This window comes from Lycium ferocissimum, chromosome 9 (genome assembly GCF_029784015.1).
Source record: "Lycium ferocissimum isolate CSIRO_LF1 chromosome 9, AGI_CSIRO_Lferr_CH_V1, whole genome shotgun sequence".
Lineage (NCBI taxonomy): Eukaryota > Viridiplantae > Streptophyta > Magnoliopsida > Solanales > Solanaceae > Lycium > Lycium ferocissimum.
In genome coordinates this window covers 50,899,367-50,921,075 of record NC_081350.1, presented here as the reverse complement: position 1 = coordinate 50,921,075, position 21,709 = coordinate 50,899,367, and the positions used below count along the sequence as shown (strand labels likewise).

The following is a 21,709-nucleotide window of genomic DNA, read 5'->3' as shown; positions in this document are numbered from 1 at the left end:
AACTGTTACCATTTCAGGTATGTGCTCTAACAAAGAGAAATCAGAAACTTTTGTTTTCTGTATGAACTATGTTTGATAAAACTGCACTGCTTCCTTGGCCATCAACTCCTCTTGTTCAATCCAAGTCCCCTCTGAATTTTATATCTTTTGAACCTGCAATCTCTTTCTTCTTCCATTGACAATATTGTGAAAAAATCTGATGTTTCTATCTCCCTCATCAAATCAAGTGGCACACCTTTTTGTCTCTAGTATTCTTCCTCATAATGTAGGAATCTTTTAAATTCTGCTTGATCCTTGTGAAGGATCATTATTGTCAATTATTGGGTTTTTTTTCTGGGTGTCTTTTCGGCTCCATTATATCATGGTAAGAGCAATCTTCATAGCTTGGCCATGACTTTCTTCACCTTTACTTTTACACATAGAGAGCAATCAGAGAAAAAAATCTCTTTCATGAAGTGAGTTCTGTCATCTAATATTTGGAAAGACTGCGTGCCAAATGTAGATCCAGAATCGTGAGGTGAATTTTTAATTAGTCTTAATTGTGAAAAGTTTGTTTTTTTGTGTGTTTTCAGCTTTCAATGCGCGTTACATGAAATACTTTAAATGTGTAAAGTAACTTTTCAGAAATTTTAAAGGGTAAAATATGAATTTTTCAAACATAATTTTTTAATGGTAATTCTTGAATAGCTAGTAAATTAATCACTACCGCTTATGAGTCATCTAAAAGTTCCATATAACCGCATTGTTATACAGATAACTTGTGGGCCGCACAAATATTGAGGTCCCTGGTATAGAAATGAAAATTTAGAAATTAGATAAGTGGTTAGCGCTTTTCAAATGCCGAATTTGCTGGTACTCCACATTCTATCATTGTGGATCCTCCATACTGAAAGTATATATAGATCGTTTCAAATTTGATTAGTTAGGTCCAATACCTCTTTTGCAACATATTTACAAAGTATATATGTTAAGAAAAGTTTTTTTTCTTCATACATACTGTTACATTCTATGTCATGCTATTATAATTTGTCATTTATTCCTAATGTAATTTATCTTTTACAGGATGGTGATGGCGAAAAGATCTCTTCAACTCTCTTGTTTACTTGTTTGTTCTTTGGCCATCATCAAAACTGAATGTACACAAGACTTAGATTTTTACGAAGTGCCGAAAATAATTGTTAAAAATGCTGTATCAAAAGGAGCAGGTTGATTTCTTCATTTATATATACAAACCAAGATCTAAATTAAGAAATTGATCATGTCGTAGAAAATTGAAAGAGTGTTTTTGTCCTTATTTATTGGCAGTATGCTTGGATGGATCACCTCCAGCGTACCATTTTGAACCAGGATTTGGGGAAGGAGTTGGAAACTGGCTTGTACAACTTTCAGTGAGTCATGTTTAGTATATTTGCAACATCTTTGTGAACATTTACCTTGTATTATTTTAAATTACTTCTTTTTACAAATTATTCTTTTTAAAAAAATGAAATTTCTCACACTATTCTTAGGGGGGAGCATGGTGCACAAGCATCGAAGGCTGTCTGGAGCGTATCAAGGATAATAATACGGGTTCTACAAATATTATGGGACCATATACATTTCAAGGGATTTATAGCAAGAATCAAACTGCAAATCCAGGTTTTCTTGAATTATGTTATTCAAGATCTTCTTCTAAATTTTCAAAGAAAAATTGTTTGTTGAACCATAAATAATTAAAGTGAATATGATAGAAAATTTGAAGAAACCAAGCACAATTATTATTTTAAATCATACACATATTATGTTGCTACTTGATGTAATTGCAGAATTCTACAATTGGAACAAAGTGCTTGTCCGATATTGTGATGGTGGAGCGTTCACAGGAGATGTTGAATATGTTGATCCTGTAATTCTCTTTTCAAGTTATATTTTCAAATTTCAATTTTAAACTGTTAATTATATGTTGAATATCTGCTAAAAATGAAATATAGCACTCCTCAAATTTTAATTTTGTTTTGTCAAATCCAAGATATTTACCAGAAAACATGGAACGCTAATCATATTCTACATTATTTAGGCTACTAATCTCCACTTTAGAGGAGCAAGGATTTTTGAAGCAGTAATGGAGGATGTGTTGGCAAGAGGATTAAAGAATGCCAAGAACGTACGTAAATTCTATATTATAGATGAAATAATTAAATAAGTAGTACATCAACTAAGTTTTTTGCTGAAATTCTTCACTGATTGCAGGCCATTCTTGCTGGAAGTTCAGCTGGAGGATATCCAGCTATGCTATATTGTGATCGCTTTCGCAGTTTATTGCCAAATACTCAAAGAGTAAAATGCTTTGTTGATGCTGGTTATTTTATCCATGTGTAAGATTTTTAAAATTGCATGATCATTTATTACAAAATCATACTATAAGTTTTTAATTGCAATATAACTTGAGCTCTCTCTTTTTAACAGGAAGAACCCTAAGCAAGCAAAAGGCTTCGAAGATATCTTTAACTCACTTGTTACTTTACATGTAAATTCGAATTCCCTTCTTATCATCTTCTCTTTAACTTTTATGTTAGTTTAAAATAAGTTACTAAATATACTTCCTCTATTTCATTTTATATAGCTCTTTTGACTATACACAGAATTAATGAAAGAAAATAAAGGTCCTTGGCATATACAAAATGCACTCTTAAAATTAGGGATATAATACATGTCATGATATTTCTATGACAATAAAATGGTATAATCATTTAAAATCAAAAGTTAGAAAGCTTCAAAATATGATAAGATATCTTTCTTTCTGCAAACCACTAAAAATAAACGAATATCGTTATTTTAATGAAAATGAGGGAGTAATAAGAACATTTCATGTCAAAAGTTCCATGATATTACTTAAAAGAGGAGTCGACGGTTAGTCAATTCCTTTTTCTTCCAATTCATATGTGTGTGTGTGTGTTGATTAGACAAGATTAGTTCTATCTAATCCTATCATGACTTGCAGGGATCTACTAAAGCGTTACCCAAATCATGCACTTCAAAAATGAAACCATTATTGGTATAATTACGGAATTACTTACTTCCTTGATTTATTATTACTTCCTTCATTTATTATTGTTTGAATCTTTTTCCATTAAACTACTACAAATAAATATACAACTCCAATTTATGACTGCAGTGCCTCTTCCCTGAAAATATTCAACAGTATATCAAGACACCACTTTTCATTACCATGTCAACATTTGATATTTATCAGGTAATTAGATGCTTATCACTTTTGTTTACGTTGTGAAATTGTTCAAAAAGGTGCTTCGAGTAATTTAGTTAGATTGTGTAAAAATTATACATATTTGGATAGCCTTTTTTTTTTTTTTTGGCTCGTTTGTGAAAAAATTGTTACGGCTTGATAAATGGAAGAACTTTTTACAAGAACACCCTCATTCCACTGAAGTATCGTAATCTAGTATTTTGAATAACTATATAGATTTTCTCTTTTTTTTTTTTTGCCATTTACTGTATATTTGCTAAATGTATTTTTGCAGGTTTTAACTACTGTAGAAGATCATCTACACGACTTAATTGAAAACGGGACATTAACTGCAAGTCAGAAAAAAGCCTTAAGAGGTAATTTGTAAAAATCTGAGCTAAACAATAATAGCTTTAGTTCTTTTATTATTCAATATAATTACATATTACTACCAAAAAAGAAAGAGTACTTGTTTTATGACTTACATTTCTAATGCTTTTGGATTTTCTATTTCAGCATTTAGGCCGGAATTCTTAAGTACTCTACCTAAACCAAACAATCCTAAATTAAGAGGAGTTTTCATTGACTCGGTAAATCATCATACATCACTACTGACAAGGTGGTCTCCTGAAAATGCCACTATGATTAATAACCTGGTAAGAGATTATTCATTTATTTATGTCTAATTAGGAAAATAATGCGTTCTTTTTTAATTCTTCTAACTATACTTACCACATTATTGGGCTTATGTAGAATCTTTTATTTAATAGTATCTTAAATTATGGAAACTTTCGATTGTTTAATTCAGATATATATATATATATATAAATATGTTGGTCACTAGCTTATTGTGTCAGAATAAGAAATTACAAAAAATGATGAAGAACTTCTATAAATCGTGACTTATTATGAATTTTTTTATATATGCAGAGTCTACCAAAGGCATTTGCTGATTGGTACTTTGATCGGAAGTACTGGTATGTAATAGATGAGCATGACTTGCCAATTCCTAAAAGTCATGAGCATGACAATCAAGTCCCTAAAATCCAAGAAGAAATGCTATAAAGAGGATAATCTTTATGCAAGAAATCAAAGTGCATACATGCAATGTTTAGAATACACAATATGTCAAAATTTGTTGACAACTTTCTCATGTCTTTGTAATTGTTGCCAATATAATTGGACAAGGAGGATCACTTCAATCAAAATAGTGTTACTTTCTTTTCTCCATCATGACATAATATTAATTTTATGTGCGGAAATCATGGGTACTATTTCATGTGTGCAATTATATTATATTTTGAGTCTAATTCAAATAAGTAGTGTTATATATGTAAGTAGGTGGAAAAAGAAAAATTATAACAAAACATGATTTTGGGGGGGGGGGGGGGGGGGGGAGGGGAGGCAAGAGGTGCTTCTAAGATTTTTGAGTATGATGTACTCTTTAACTAATCAAACTAACTGGTTTCTCGGCATATGTGTGTTGCACGTGTATGCCGGGTCACATAGTACAAGACTTCACACAATAATATTAATATAAACTGTTGGGTAAATGATTATACATAAAAATAAAAGTATAAGTTTTTGTGAGTGATTAATGAGGATTTTCAAATAATGATGACTTGTTTAAAAGTCCAAGTTTCTATGAATTGGCCATTCATAACTTTGAAGTTGTTTTCTTTAAAGAAAATTAGCTTCATGTATATATGTCGAAGCATCAATCTTGTTCACCAAGCACGAGTCATCATATTTTCCATGTCTCGTTCTATATCACTGTCACGACCCAATTCGTGAATCGTGATGGCACCTACATTGTTCCCCCAGGTAGGCGAACCATTACCAAATCGTTTTAGTCATTTAAAAGAATTATGCGGAAATAAACAGTGATTTAGCTAACATATTCAAATCATATAAATAATAAGTGCGGAAGTAATAGTAACCCCAAAATCTGCTCTGAACTAGTACAAGAGCCACTATTACATAGATACAAGTCTAATAGGAAGTACAAATCTCAAATTATCATTACTGCCTCAAGAATACAAAGTCGACAATTAAATACAAAGGAAGAGTCTTCGAGTTGCGGATCTAGCCCAAAAGCTCTGTTATATCATGTATTTTGTGCATTGGGGCATCTCGGGCTAACTACGATAAGTTGAGGACAAGACTACTCCGGGATGCGAGGTTGAGATTTTTGACCTTCGATTTTGTTTTAAGGCATAAGTTGCTTATGATTTTATTGGTATGGAATATTAAGGAAAATTTGGGGTCAAAAGTGAATTATTGGAAGTTAATTATTTTTTTTTGAAATGAGCCAATGTGGCCGTGTGGCATAGGGGTGGTTCCCACCCATGGCTTGGCCAAATTAAATTCATCCAAGCCATGTGTGGGCCATAGTACTCATGGATGAATAACATATGATTACATTAGATGACAAGCAAGAATAATAGTCATCTTTTTCAACTTAGAAGCTTGGAGAAAGATGGAGAAAAAAAGAGGAGAGGGGTTCGGCCAAGGCTGGCCGAACATGCTCCATGGAAATTGATCAAGGAAAAAATATTTCTTCTAGCTTCTCAACTCATTGGAAGGTCCTAAACAACATGAAGTAGTTGTTGGAGCAAGCAAAGCCTTTGTTCTTGCAAGCACAACCCTAGCCAAGTTGAAGAACAAAGTGGAAAAGGTAAGGTTTAATCTTCCTTTCATGTGTTATGGATGGTTTGAATGTGTTGTAGTGTGTAGAAATGAATGAAATTCATGAAATTGTGATATTGGTGTTGTGGCCGAATAGTGGGCTGTTTTGTAGGAATGATGAACTAATCTGACGTAGTGTTTTGGTTGTTGATTGTTGTGAATTTTATGATGATAATGAAAGCTTAATGATTCAAGTTGAAGTTGTAATCGTTGTGGGCTGATTTGGAAGTTAATGCGATTTTAATGTAGCCTCTTGTATTTATGAAAATGAAGTTGTTAACATGTGGATTATTGATGTAGTTTATGAATTTGGAAGAAAGGAATGTGTTATTGTTGTCCCTATGGGAATTGGAAGGTTTCGGGTGGCATTGCACATTGGTTGGGCCGTTTGAATATTGTGTGGAATGTTTGAAATGTTCTTGAGTTTTGTTTGAATGATCTCGGATTAGTACTTGAATGTGTGATCATTGGTGTTTGTTTGATTGTATGCGGTTGATTTGAATATAAATGAAATGTTGTCGAATTGTGTAGAAAAGAGTTATTGACGTTAGAATGCACTTTGAATTGATTGTTGATGTTGTTAGTATGGTTGCTGGTATTGTTGTTGAAGATTTGGCCGAGTTGAATTCTCGGGGTTATTGAATTTACGGAAATACGCAGTTTACGTAAATGAAGTGCTAGTTTAGAATCGGATTTCTAAGTGCTTATGACTAATGTTTGGTGTCTAACGACGTTGTTGTAGATCTTGGGAAGCCGAGACTTAAGTTTGGATTAGCTTAGGACGCGGATGAGGTATGTAAAGCCTAACCTTTCCTTCCTTTGGCATGTCTTAGTTGTAAGTAGGCTATGCTACGAGTCTCGGGGTCACTCCATTCTTGCGATCCGAGCATGTCTACGATTCTTATTCACTTCTTAATGTTGGTATTCGCAATGTAATAGAATTATGATCCTTATGTCTTTGGTATGATTGGTTTTCAAACGTGGCATAAAGATTTTTTGTCTTTAAAGGATTCTATGTTTAATAATGGCCGTAACTTTCGTAGACAGAACCGGATCGCCTCGATATGCTCGTAGAAGGTTTTGTAACGTATAATGACTATACCTTCCATAGGCGGGCTCGGATTGGGTTAACGCTCGTCCGTGAGTCCCGCGACTTTCCTTTGTGTGGTTCTAACGACTTTTGAAAGAGCTTAGCATGACTATCGTCTTAACCCTCGAGCGTCGATTACTTACTTACCTATCGAGTCTGTAATGACGACTATGTTCTTGACTTCCATAAGCTACTTCATATGGTTTTGACACGTATCTATGATTTCTAAGTTCTATTTGATATGTTCCCGAGTGACATTCGGGAAAACTTGATTTGACTATTCTCTTGGCTTTAAATGATAGTTCGTTTTGACTATTCTATGGAGTTTTTGAAAATGTTTTAAATTGCATTTGGTTCCTCACGACTCTTGCATTGCATTGTTATTACATCCTTGTGCCGAGTCCGGGCCGGTTATGTCGTCATGCGCACTATGTTATATTCCGGTGTTATGCTGTGTTACGATTCACCGAGCTCCTCGCTAGAGGGCCGGGTCCCGATTATACTTGGTGTTATGCTGTGTTATGGCGTTATGATGTGTGACGGGGATACGGAGATATGAAATCTTCTGGTGTTATGCTGTGTTATGGCGCCGATGACGGGAGGGCGACCATATTCCTGAGCCCCATGCATGATTTATGTTTCAATAAGTAAGTGTTTTGATATTTTGGATATTGTACTTATTTTCTGTACTTCTTGTTCCGGTTATAAACCTGTTGACTATATTTCATGCTTTGCATACTCGGTATATTTCGTGCGACCCCTTTCTTCGAGGTGCGTTTCGTGCCGCGGTACGAATACTAGTTGTGGAGATACGCGACTTAGGATTTCCATTCGGCTATTTTGGAGCGCTCCGCTTGTTCGGAGCCTATGTATTGGTGCGGACTATTCCAATGCATATGTATATGACTATTCATGGGTACGGCGGGGCCACAATCCGTCATATGATTTTGTTGTTACTCGTAGAGGTACGTAGACATATGTGTGGGTTGTGGGCGGTTATGGTACCGTTGTGTCTGTGTGTTTGTATTACGGGCGTCCCCCCGTATTGTGATAGCCTTACAGGAACATGTGCGATGTATATGTTTATATGCGGCGGTTTGAGGCAGCCTTTGATTTTCGCATATGTATCCTCTGTTGAAAGTTATGACTACAATATGTATGTATGTGTTTTTGACAATTTTGGGGCGACGTTTTACTTTTCTGTATGTATAAGAGCTGGTTACGCCAGCTATGGTCTGATGTCTGACTTTTGTATATGTATAATCTGTTTGTACGCTGATTATGGTTAACAGGTGCGTATGGGTGCCAAGCTCGGGCACTAGTCACGGCCTGCGGGGTTGGGTCGTGACAAAAGTGGTATCGGAAAGTTATTCGTCTGGATTGTCTACGGCCGTGTCCGGCGAGTCTTGTTTATGGTGTGAAGCCGGCCACACTTATAAACGGGGAGGCGCGGGGCATTTAGGAATCAGTGACCCTTTTTCTGTCTTAGATCGTGCGATAGAGCCAAGTCATAGGAAATGAGATTTCTCGTACTAACTTTTGATTTCAGCGGAAGGACGACATCGACAGAAGAAAGTGATTGACGATATTGGAAGTTTCGAAGCACGCAGGTAAGCAAAGGCACGAAAGATATATGTCGGGTAAGGTATTGAGGTACGATTGAAATGTAAAGTTAAAAATTGGAAGGGAAAAGTAAACAAGAAAGTGTAACAGGTGCAGTTCGAGTTGGACATACGAGGTAAGTCCATCATTTTCATCTTTTTGTTGATATTGGGAGCCACATGTGTCGTGATATGATATGGTATATATCTATATATATATGTTGGCCCTGTGAGGCATTGTTGGTATTTCCTGCGTGCAGGTTTGAGATAGTAAGAAATATAGAGAAAACTCTGCCGAAATTTTCCTAGAAATAGAAAGAGAATGAGATATGGGTTTGTGATATGCCTTGAAAGGTCGTGTCAATAGTAAGGATAGGATTTGACTAAGTTGCAAGTACGGCTGACCTTGAAAAAATAAATTAGCGGCCGAATTGTTGGTAATAGTAATTAGGAGGTCGTTATCGATATGGTAAAAAGAGTTTGGAAAGGGCTTGTGATATTAAGAGATGATTTAGAAGAGACTGGCAACTGAATTGATAAGCAGGGATAAATTATGACGAGTTCATAGTTAGAAGGAAATAATAGTATGATTAAGATAGGAATACAGAGGAAAAAGAATTGCGACGGATATGAATGTATGGATAATACAGTTTGTGAGATATTAAGGATAAGATTAATCACGAACAGGATATTATGTGAATATAATAAGGATTGTTATAAAAACGAGCAAAGCCTAGCGAGGAAGTGACTAAAAGATATGACGTGATCTATGTGACTAAAGTATAAAGGTGAGCTATTGACAAAAAAAAGGGGAGATTCATGAAGTTCTTCTATAGGGAAAGTTCGGAATAGAGATTACGAGATAACGGAAATGATAGCGAGCACAAGAGAAGGAGGGGTTAATTGGAAGGGGGAAATGAAATGAAAAGAAAAGTGGGCGAGATAGCAGTGCAGTAATAGATGACGACATGTATAGCCAAGAACACGAGTAATATCAGCGAGGGAACTGTGAAAGACCAAACTATAGAAAGATGAGCAGTGATGTAGAACGAGTGCTAGGAAAAGACTGGCATGATAAGAACAAATAGGAATGAACAGAATATGATTTGAAAATGAGAAAGGGATTATGTAGGTGTAGTATTTTCCGAAGGACATAGAGGTATTATAAAAGTCCTCGTGTGCAGAAAAGAGGGATGGACATAGACTGGAGAAATATGGTAGGGGATACTAAAGGAAGCACCCAGGATAGACGTAATTAAATGAGTACGAATATGGAACGAAAAGGGGATAGATAGTCATGAATTTAAAGGTGTAGTACGACGACATGGTGATAAGATAAGACCACTATTGAGACGAACTTGGTATGTTTTTGAGTAAGTTAGAAGCCTGTGTTGGGTACACAGTAAAGGCATAAAGCATAAAGGGATACTACGTACACACGACTTCACCTAAAAAATAATGGAATCTCTAAGCGATAAAGACGGTAGGCTTAAGGGACAGATGGTGCAATATAATTTTACCAAAAGAAAACGGGTGATATAGATTGCGATAAAGGTGCTACTTCAAGAGAACCTTAGACACGTATCGTTGGAAAATAAGTGCTACCCAACTGAGAATTTGGAATGTCTACAAGTATTAAATAATTATTGATTGAAGTACGAGACCCTTTCTAATTCGGCGGGAGGTGTGTTATGAGAACGTTTTGAAATTTGTTAAGACTTCAATTTACTCCAGATTAGGCGATGAAGGTCATGCGGTGAGGTGGACGCGATCATATTAGCATTAGAGCACCGCATTTCATCAGAGTCCCAAAGTTAAGCGTGCTGGAGTAGGAGAAATTTCAGGATGGGTGACCCCCCCCCCCGGGAAGTGTTACGAAAGTCTTATAAATTTAGACAACGGAAGCAAATGAGAAGCTAGGGTAGTCTAAGAAAATCGAGTATACGAGTGGGCGAGAAACCTTAAGAGTTCACGTAGGACGGCGGCATCGAACCGGTGAAAAGAAAGAAGGCGCATTACGGCTTTAGAAACAGGGTAAGTTGAATAGCGTTTGGGAATATTTTGTAAGCAAGATGGTAGCAATTATGTAGACGCATGTATATGATATCCCATACATGGCTATATTGTATCCCAGCAATCGACGTTGCGGCATATTGGAAGGCAATAATCGGACAAGATAACGAAGCTCAAGTGAAAGAAGAAAAATGGCACAAGTGTTATAAGGCAAGCTGATGCTGTTTTCATTACAGGTTGAGCTTGGAAAGTTCTAATATAATGATATTTGGAAAAGAAAGAAAATGAGTAGATGGTAGGTAAAGTGACCAAAAGGTCGGGAAAAAGCGAAAGAGTAAGAAACATGAGGGAGTAAAGCCTCCAAAAGAGACGACGGGTAAAGCATGGCACTATTTGGATAAAAATTTGAGGGTAGGCGTGTGAGAGGGATAGAGTGTGGTAGTATGGAACAAAAGAGGAATGAGAAGTAAAGGAAAGAATGAATAGGCCGTGCAACGATGCTAAGAGATTTCTAACTCTCGAAAGATAAGTGCCGAAGACGGTGGATATCCAAAAACTATTGATGTATCAGGACCTCCCTAATAAAGGGGGGAAGAACATGTTAGACTTGAAAGAGATTATGACGTTCTTATGCTCCAGAAGGGAAAATTTATTAGCTTGGAGCTAGAGCTCAAACGATTGCCAATACAGGGAAATCAAAGACGCGTATACTTGTGTTATGAGAGAATCGTAAGGGAGTAAGAATATCCGTAACCTGTGCTTTTGGGTTGTATTGTAAGATTTGAGGGATACAGGTTAAAGAAACAGTTGTGGCAGAAAGCTAAAGAAATAGTTGTGGCAGGATTTAGTTTGAACTCGAATTATGAGTTGACATAAGTGTAGTTGTCACCGTGAAGGATAGCGAAGGTCAACGAGAACCATTTCGTATATACATACTTTGGATCGACGGAAGTAGTCACAGGAAGGAACTAGGAGGAATAGTTAAGGGACATAACCATTATACCCACTAGCAACAAAGTCATGTTGAGTGAGCACTCGGAATGTAAAGGTAAATGGTGACGAGGATGTAAGGACTAATGACGTTGACCATCGAACCGCAAGTGAATCTCGATACCGTGTGTCACCCTCAGACCGAGCGTACTATCCAGACGCTAAGAGATATGTTGCGGGCTGCGTTCGATTTCGAGACAGTGGGGTGATCGTACGCCACTTATGGAGTTTGCCTATAATAATAGCCACCGTCCCAGCATCCGGATGACACGGTATGAGGCACGCGTATGGCGAGGAAGTGCGAGGTCACCGATCGTCGGTCCGATGTTGGCGAAACTAAGTTAATTGGGCCGAAATGATTCGACGAAGTAGTTGACAAAGTGAAACTCATTCGGGAGCGGTTATTAGCGACTCGGTCGACGAAAGGCATATGCAGATAGTCGACGTCGACACCTAGAGTTCCAGGTCGACGATTGGGTATTTTTGGAAGTGTCACCCAAGAAGGGTGTTATGGGAGTCGGCAAGAAAGGGAAGCTCAGTCCAGGGTATATTGGAATTTATCAGATCGTCCGTAAGGTAGGCAAGGTTGCCTATGAATTAGATCTACCATCCGGGGGGAGCGGTGCATCCGATCTTCGCGTGTCAATGCTTCGCAAATGTGTGGCGACCCTTCCGTAGTATTTTCCCTAGATGACATCTAGGTGACGAGAGAATTAGTCTACGAGGAGCGACTATAGCTATACTGGATCGTCAGGTGAGAAGATTGCGTACTAAAAACATAGCTTCCGTTAAGGTGTTATGGCGGAACAATATCAGGGAAAAGATGAAGAATACGTATTCCTACTTATTTCCTATGTCTTCAGGTAATCTAAATTCCCAAATGGGTTATGTTGATTGATTAATGAACTGTATGTGACAGCTATGAAAGAGACTCCCCCGAAGTGCTTATAAGACCCTGTAAGACCAGTTTAACATTCGAGGACGAATGTTCTAAAGGGGGGGAGGATGTTATATCCCGTATTTTGTGCATTGGGGCATCTCGGGCTAACTACGATAAGTTGAGGACAAGACTACTCCGGGATGCGAGGTTGAGATTTTTGACCTTCGATTTTGTTTTAAGGCATAAGTTGCTTATGATTTTATTGGTATGGAATATTAAGGAAAATTTGGGGTCAAAAGTGAATTATTGGAAGTTAATTATTTTTCATGAAATGAGCCAATGTGGCCGTGTGGCATAGGGGTGGTTCCCACCCATGGCTTGGCCAAATTAAATTCATCCAAGCCATGTGTGGGCCATAGTACTCATGGATGAATAACATATGATTATATTAGATGATAAGCAAGAATAATAGTCATCTTTTTCAACTTAGAAGCTTGGAGAAAGAGGGAGAAAAAAAGAGGAGAGGGGGTTCGGCCAAGGCTGGCCGAACATGCTCCATGGAAATTGATCAAGGAAAAAATATTTCTTCTAGCTTCTCAACTCATTGGAAGGTCCTAAACAACATGAAGTAGTTTTTGGAGCAAGCAAAGCCTTTGTTCTTGCAAGCACAACCCTAGCCAAGTTGAAGAACAAAGTGGAAAAGGTAAGGTTTAATCTTCCTTTCATGTGTTATGGATGGTTTGAATGTGTTGTAGTGTGTAGAAATTCATGAAATTCATGAAATTGTGATGTTGGTGTTGTGGCCGAATAGTGGGCTGTTTTGTAGGAATGATGAACTAATCTCACGTAGTGTTTTGGTTGTTGATTGTTGTGGATTTTATGATGATAATGAAAGTTTAATGATTCAATTTGAAGTTGTAATCGTTGTGGGCTGATTTGGAAGTTAATGCGATTTTAATGTAGCCTCTTGTATTTATGAAAATGAAGTTGTTAACATGTGGATTATTGATATAGTTTATGAATTTGGAAGAAAGAAATGTGTTGTCGTTGTCCCTATGGAAATTGGAAGGTTTCGGGTGGCATTGCACATTGGTTGGGCCGTTTGAATATTGTGTGGAATGTTTGAAATGTTCTTGAGTTTTGTTTGAATGATCTCGGATTAGTACTTGAATGTGTGATCATTGGTGTTGGTTTGATCGTATGCGGTTGATTTGAATATAAATGAAATGTTGTCGAATCGTGTAGAAAAGAGTTATTGACGTTAGAATGCACTTTGAATTGATTGTTGATGTTGTTAGTATGGTTGCTGGAATTGTTGTTGAAGATTTGGCCGAGTTGAATTCTCGGGGTTGTTGAATTTACAGGGGAAATGCTGCCCAAATTTCTGTAAATGAAGTGCTAGTTTAGAATCGGATTTCTAAGTGATTATGGCTAATGTTTGGTGTCTAACGACGTTGTTGTAGATCTTGGGAAGCCAAGACTTAAGTGTGTATTAGCTTAGGACGCGGATGAGGTATGTAAAGCCTAACCTTTCCTTCCTTTGGCATGTCTTAGTTGTAAGTAGGCTATGCTACGAGCCTCGGGGTAACTCCATTCTTGCGATCCGAGCATGTCTACGATTCTTATTCACTTCTTAATGTTGGTATTCGCAATGTAATAGAATTATGATCCTTATGTCTTTGGTATGATTGGTTTTCAAACGTGGCATAAAGATTTTTGTCTTTAAAGGATTCTATGTTTAATAATGGCCGTAACTTTCGTAGACAGAACCGGATCGCCTCGATATGCTCGTAGAAGGTTTTGTAACGTATAATGACTATACCATCCATAGTCGGGCTCGGATTGGGTTGACGCTCGTCCGTGGGTCCCGCGACTTTCCTTTGTGTGGTTCTAACGACTTTTGAAAGAGCTTAGCATGACTATCGTCTTAACCCTCGAGCGTCGATTACTTACTTACCTATCGAGTCTGTAGTGACGATTATGTTCTTGATTTCCATAAGCTACTTCATATGGTTTTGATACGTATCTATGATTTCTAAAGTTCTATTTGATATGTTCCCGAGTGACATTCGGGGAAACTTGATTGTGACTATTCTCTTGATTTTAAATGATAGTTCGTTTTGACTATTCTATGGAGTTTTTGAAAATGTTTTAAATTGCATATGGTTACTCACGACTGCCGTGCATTACGTTATTACATCCTTCGCGAGTCCCGGCCGATTATGTCGTCGTACGGCGCTATGTTATATTCGGTGTTATCTTGTGTTACGGTGTCAAACGTGTGACTCGGGAGATATGAAATCTTCTCGGTGTTATGTCGTGTTATGGCGCCGATGATTATACTATTCACCGAGTGCATGATTTATGTTTCATGTAAGCGTTTTGATGACTTATGTGTGACGGGGATACGGAGATATGAAATCTTCTGGTGTTATAAAATGTGTGCCCGCAGGTACAGATACTAGTTGTGGAGATCTGCCAGCTTAGGATTTCCATTCAGCTATTTTGGAGCGCTCCCTTGTTCAGGATACTATGTATTGGTGCAGACTCTTGCGATGCATATGTATATGACTATTCATGGGTACGGCGGGGCCCTGTCCCGTCATATGATTTTGTTGTTACTCGTAGAGGTACGTAGACATATGTGTGGGTTGTGGGCGGTTATGACCGCGTGTCCGTGTGGTTTGTATCTTACGGGCATCCCCCCTTATTATGATAGCCTTACCCGCTATGTGTGATGTATATGTATATGCGGCGGTTTGAGACGACGCCGATTTTTTATATGTATCCTCTGTTGAAAGTTATGACTACAATATGTATGTATGTGTTTGTGACAATTTTGGGGCGACGTATTACTTTTCTGTATGTATAAGAGCTGGTTACGCCAGCTATGGTCCGATGTCTGACTTTTGTGTATGTATAATCTGTTTGTACGCTGATTATGGTTAACAGGTGCGTATGGGTGCCCAGCTCGGGCACTAGTCACGGCCTACGGGGTTGGGTCGTGACAAGCTCACCGTGGAATCTCTGTCAAGTAGACTCGGATCACTCTCGAGGATGGAAACTGGAACTAGTAACAAACTCTGCACTCAAAAGAAGAGTACAACAAGAGTAGCATCAGTACAAACAACAAGTACTGGCACATACCATAGGCTAACAACAATTAGTTCACATATATGAAGAAAGAAATCGACAAGTAGGCAAATAAGCTATCAAGTATACTCATGAATCACATTGTCTTAATAATCAAGGACTTCCACCCACGCAGACGTCATACAGAAACTCACTTTCCAAGTCATAAGCCTAAGTGAAACTTCTAAACCACAAGCCTATCATGTCTCAATAATCTCAAATCAATAATCAAATCCAAGTCCTGAACCTAGGTAGAGTCACTAATTCACAATCTCGTTCAAACCCTAATCAGATCTATACCACAACAATAGTACAACAAACCATACTAAAATCAGAAATAAGGAGCCGTATGATGATGTAGGATGAAATGTAATGATGTGTAATGTAATGCACTGGCCAAATGTCTCAAACTTGTACACATATGCTAAAGGAATTATACACACAATAGTCATGACCCACGGGGGAATCATGGTGTCCATGTACCACTCGTTCTGGATCTTTGCCCAACAGTAACGAGTCTTCGAATTTTTGCCCACGAGGTTGTTTATCATATTATATCATATCTTATCACGCCACCCAGAACCATTTCCCATCGAGCATTTAAGTCATTTTCTTTCATATATACCATAAGTCTTTCATCATTCAATTCTGAATCATTTCCATCATGTATGAATGTATAAATGCAGAAATGAGTGTAAACGTGGTAAATCAATGTACTCAAATAACAATGAAGCTACAAGAAGTCACAATGCCACATGTCATATCAAGACTTAGATAAAGCAACTCAACCATGGAATGAATCAACAAACCAGTTCAATCAGCATAGAGGGTCTATAACAACGCTTCACTTCGAAATAGGATAAATACACCTCATGACTAGGTCTTGTGTCACCAATATATTCCATTTTCTCATTTATCATCCTCGGTATCAGATCATAATTCAATATCCAAAATTCATGTGAAATGAGAATGTACGTCATGCATGATACCATCATCAACAATAAATCATAATCAAGATTACAACCGTGTATTATCATAAGTATACATCACGATTTAGGCTTACTCTCATTATCCTTCCTTTCCCCCGATGATAAATGACACAGCAAGAGAGAAATAAATGCAAACACGTATCACAACACAACAAATAAGACAACAAGCCTAATCAGAATAACAGGGCAACAAGCCACAATCAACAACAACCAAACTAATAGAATTCCATCTCAACTCCATACTCGAAGGCCTAGCATGCTTTCCCAGTCAATATCTAACTACATATGCTTCACTAATTGGAGTCTAACCGAAAGGTAAGCCGTAACCTACCTCGATGCCGAAATGGTGCCACGAACCGCCAAATCTAAGTCTTGCCCTTTCAAAGTGCCTCGAATAGCTCGTAGTCTAACAATTAGTAATGCTAAGTAAGCAAATGACTACAATAAACAAACTAATCGGAAGAAGAATCGATTCGAGGGAATTACCCAAAATACCCTTAACTAATCATACGGGTTAAACCAGAAATTAAGGGTCAAAATTACCCTACCCATTGTCCCAATAGCCATAATCCTTAATTACATAGGTTTCTAATCACATTAGACCCTTCAATTTCATAAAATTAACCAAAACCCCCAATTTGGGCAAAGACCTAAGTTTCATGAATTCCTTCTTGAAATTAGGAGCGATTCAATCCTAGAATGTGTTGATCTACAATTCTAGATGATATAGATAGTAACTTAAGCAATAATGACCAATTTATATAAAGGGTTTCATGATTAATACCCTAGGTCTCATAACTCATCATTCTAAGGCCATAATCTCCCATGGAATCTTAAAGAGGAAGGTAAATTAGCAAGATTATAGGTTAGAACTTACCCCAACAGATGATTTCTCCAAAATCCTTCAAGAATCGCCACTACTAGCTCTTAGAATAAGATTTTTGGGTGTTTTGGACTAATGATTCGGACTTAAGGTATTAAAATAAGGAACTTATCCCATCGATTTGCCACGGCGATCATAAGGATCGCCATGGCGGTCCCTCCCTGGCGGCCAAGCCATCCGCCATCACGGAACTCCACTTAAACACGGACCCTCGCCATAGCGGGCAAAACTCCCTGAGGTGGGCCTGCTATGGCCATACTGGCCTCGCCATGGCGAGAACACCAGCAACCAGATTTTCTAGTTTTTTACAAGTCCATCCCAAAATCCCGACATCAATCCGAGGCCTCCTGGTCATGAACCAGATATGTACATACACATAAAAACACGCTACGAACTCACCTATGGCCTCGAAATTTCCAACGGAAGTCTAATTCACCAAGTCAACCCCCAAACAGATAGAATCAAGTTTCCAACTAAGTACCCAAAATGCAACCGAACACCTCGGGAATTGAACCGTCCACCCCACCAAGTCATAATCGACCATCTGGACCTCTCGGAATCGACAAATTTCCAAAAAAAGATCTGTTTACCTAAAAGTCAACTATTGGTCAAATACTTTTCACTTAAAGGCTCTATTTCACATAAGTCAACATAAAACTCGCCCGACTATCTTGGGAACCCTACCACCCATCCCCGCGGGTCAAAATTGTACTAACAGGGCCCGATAAAGGGTCCACGATGTTAAATGGGTCAAAACTGCAATAACGACCAAACATGTTGTTACAATCACCTTTTCTATTCCTTGCTCTTTTTTTTATTAGATGTCCTTTAAGCCTGAAGAGACTTCTATTGTCGGACAAAAAAAGGTAAAATAATGCTATTCCACGAACTTCTTCGTTCCTTGCAAGTTGCTATATCATCTTATCCGCCTTTGTAAAGAAATGGATATTGGGCGTAACTCAACCCCAAAAGCTAGCTTACGATGGGAGGATTGTCCAAGTTCATATAGGAAGTCCACCCATCCCTTAAACCATCGATATGGGATATTTCAACAGCCTTCAACTAATTTTATAATTGATAAAACATGTCAATTAATCTAGTATTTAAATGAAATATACAGGTTCATGTAATTAGGACTAGAATTCCTTAGAAAAAAATTACCCAACAAAGCATACACGTTAGGTGTGACAATTAAATTTACATTGTCACACCAAATACCACGTTAGGAATGTGAATTCGATGCGGCTGTATAGAGAAATATCACGTTAATTCAAAAAGGGACTTTCTCTCTTTAGGAATGTGAATTCCTCTCGGCAAAAGCTGAAATGGCAAGGAAATCTAAGACTAGATGGGGGGGGAACATGATCCATACAGCAAATCCGAGTATCGCAATAGGGAAAAAAAGAGTCCCTCAATCGACTGATACGAGAAAAACTAAAAGTGTTAATGTACTGCAAGGATTTTCCCATTTCAATTGACCCAGAAGTCAGTTACTATGCTAGTTGGAACTCTGATAGACACACTAGTGGGAAGTTATAGTCTATAATGACCCGTTTGGTCGTTATAGTTCTTTTGGCACTTTCGCCGGGTCCCGAGCATTGATTAGCTCCTTTTTAACCTGAGGGGACCATTGACATGCTTTTCAAGGTGTCTAGACTGGATTCGAGTAACCTTGGTGAAAATATAGGCTTAAAAGTGAAGTGGTTGACCCGAAGTTGATTTTTGGGTAAACGAACCTTTTTCAGAATTCTGTCAATTTCGAGAGGTCCGAATAGTTTTTTAGAACTTGTGTGTGCATTTGATTCGGTTCCCAATACATTCGGATGCATTTCGGGACATTGGATGGGAAATGGGAATTAAGGCATCGCGGGTCGACTTGGTCAACGATCCCTCCGTTGGAATCGGCCATATGCCGCGTTCGGTAGCATGTTTTTATGTGGACTAGTGTATCCGGTATGTGAGCATACGGCTCCTGGAGATAGTCAAAAAATCGGATCGAAACGAAAAACTTGAGCCGGTTCGGTGTGCGGTGCCGGCTTGACGGCGGCACCGAAGACCGCAGCTGACGGCGACCGCTTGGGCGGTGGCCCCGCCGCGCGGTGCAGGCTCAGCCATTTGGCGGTCGAGCGCCGGCCGGTCGCGGCCGATTCTGGGAGGTACGGCGGTGCGCCGGTGACGGCGATATGTGCATTTACCGAGTCTTAGACTCTCATTATTTCATATCTCGATATTGAGACGTGGGAAGGCCGTTTTCAGGAGACAAATTGAAGGAAATATTGGAGGTAAAGCTTGTCTAATCCTTTACTTCTTTAATCACAATCATCTTAGACTTTCCCTTCCTTTTCAATCACTTCGACAGACATGGAATTTGAAGGAGGGTTTTGGAGATTTTCTCTAAGAGCATACTTAATAAATTGATGATGTTAATGTTGAAATGTGATGAATCTAAACTCGGTAATCATATATCTTTCACTTTTAAGGTTGAATTTCGGATTGAGAATTAGTGGTTCATACCCAATTTGGGGGTTTTCTAGAAATCAAATTTTTGGGATAATTCTCGAGCTAAATCAACGATTAATGATGGTGTTATGATTACTTAGGTTTCAATTTTGGTATTTTACCCAATCTTTCGTTTCTCATGTGGCCCGTTTTCCAATTTCTAAGGTTAAAATGACCTTAATTGATATCATAGCAATATTAGTATCATTATTCATGTATTTATTTAAAATTATTGCTTGCTACTTTGGTTCCAGCTTTGAAAAGGGGAAAACGAGAGGACTTTTGGGGCAAATTTCAAATTGAGGGTTTTTTTACCTTCGGAAAAGTTAAACCATATTTAGATTATGATTTCGAGAAGTCGGAACCCCTTGTGTCGGGGGGATATTGCCTCGGCGCCCCAGGGGGCCTAGCCACCCCGAACCGCATTTAATCGGGGGGCTCGATGTCAGTATAGTTGGGGAAAAAAAAAGTCACTTTTTTCCTAATTGAAGGGTTGACATACCCCCGTCTATTTACACTTTTTACATTATGGATACCCAATGGGGACGAAAATATTTATATGGGCAACCCACCGCGGGTATCGGGTGATATATTTTGCCTCCGAGAGACAAAAAGGGGAAACCCTTTGTTCGTCAAAAAAGCCTCGGTCGCCCCGGGGAGAGCTACCCCCGTTTTTCCGTGATTGTGGGCCCCCTTGTCCATTTTGGCGTAACGTCATTTTGTCCCAATTTGGGGAAATACATACCCGTTTTGGGATTTCCTTTTTACATTATCGGGCAACCCCCCCGGGTGGACTGAAATGATATAGTGGATACCCAACGGGGATTGGATAACGGGCTACCCCCAGGTACTTTTTAAAAGCCATTTTATTTATCGACATAGCATCGGGAAATTTGCTTTAACAGACGGGCGATATCCGGGCATCCGGATGTTTATCGAAACCATATTTGATAAACCCTTTTTTTCCGAGGATTGAAAAAACCAGTCAAAAATCCCCTTTGGAATCGCGATTATGAAACTACTTGTTAAACCTTTTCCGAGGACGCGGGGGGAAGCCAGGTTCAATTTTGAAATGCAGGGAAACCATAGGACAATCTTTTTTCTGAATTTTGGGAGGTTGGGGCCTGGAGACCGCATCGTTGGGGCAGAGCCCCAGTTATTTCGGGTTCATTTTAGGGAGGGGGGTCCCCCAGTGGACCCGGGGGGCTTCCCCGGAGTTTTGCCGGGGCCGCCCATCGTTGGGAAAGATCCGGGGGGCACCCGGGGGTTCGGTCACACCGGGGTTGGCCGCCAAGACGTCGATATTTCCGTCCCGAGTCCGGGAATCCATTTTCAAGATGGGGATCACCCTTCATACCATTATTGCTTCTTATGATGGGGGTTCGGGGCGACCGATTCAAGGATTTTGTAATTTATGGTTTTTTTCCGTGACAAAAAAAGCATTATATCGGGGTTTGATACCAAGGGTCATGGATACCTTAATTTTATTTTCCGCCCGGGGGGTTTACTTGTTTTTCCGTTTTATTTTCCAACGGCGATAGCCCCCCCACGCCCCAAGATCGTTTTTGTCAATCCACTTGCGATTCTTCAAGCCCGGATCGGACATCCCGACTCGGGCGATCGACCTCGCGACGCCCTCCCTCGGGTCCCAATCGCTTCCCCTTTTTCGTGTCCCCACTGCTTCCCCTTTTTCGGGGGTCTTGATCGTTTTCCATTTTTCG

At 38.8% G+C, this 21,709-nt stretch overlaps 1 protein-coding gene across 2 annotated transcripts; it reads left to right on the top strand.

Moving 5' to 3' along the window:
- The first annotated feature begins 924 nt into the window (after positions 1 to 924).
- On the top strand, positions 925 to 4,510 carry LOC132029351 (pectin acetylesterase 8-like). Of its 2 annotated transcripts, XM_059418646.1 has the most exons (13): positions 931 to 958; positions 1,063 to 1,205; positions 1,306 to 1,388; positions 1,509 to 1,638; positions 1,806 to 1,885; positions 2,057 to 2,143; positions 2,230 to 2,354; positions 2,446 to 2,506; positions 2,981 to 3,034; positions 3,155 to 3,232; positions 3,519 to 3,600; positions 3,740 to 3,879; positions 4,154 to 4,510. In XM_059418646.1, exons 2-13 carry the CDS (start codon positions 1,064 to 1,066, stop codon positions 4,286 to 4,288), a joined length of 1,197 nt encoding a protein of 398 aa, XP_059274629.1. In that variant the 5' UTR covers positions 931 to 958; position 1,063; the 3' UTR covers positions 4,289 to 4,510. The 2 variants fall into 2 exon arrangements, with proteins under 2 accessions (XP_059274630.1, XP_059274629.1); XM_059418647.1 differs by lacking the exon at positions 1,806 to 1,885 and having other exon boundaries at positions 925 to 958.
- Positions 4,511 to 21,709: the final 17,199 nt, after the last annotated feature.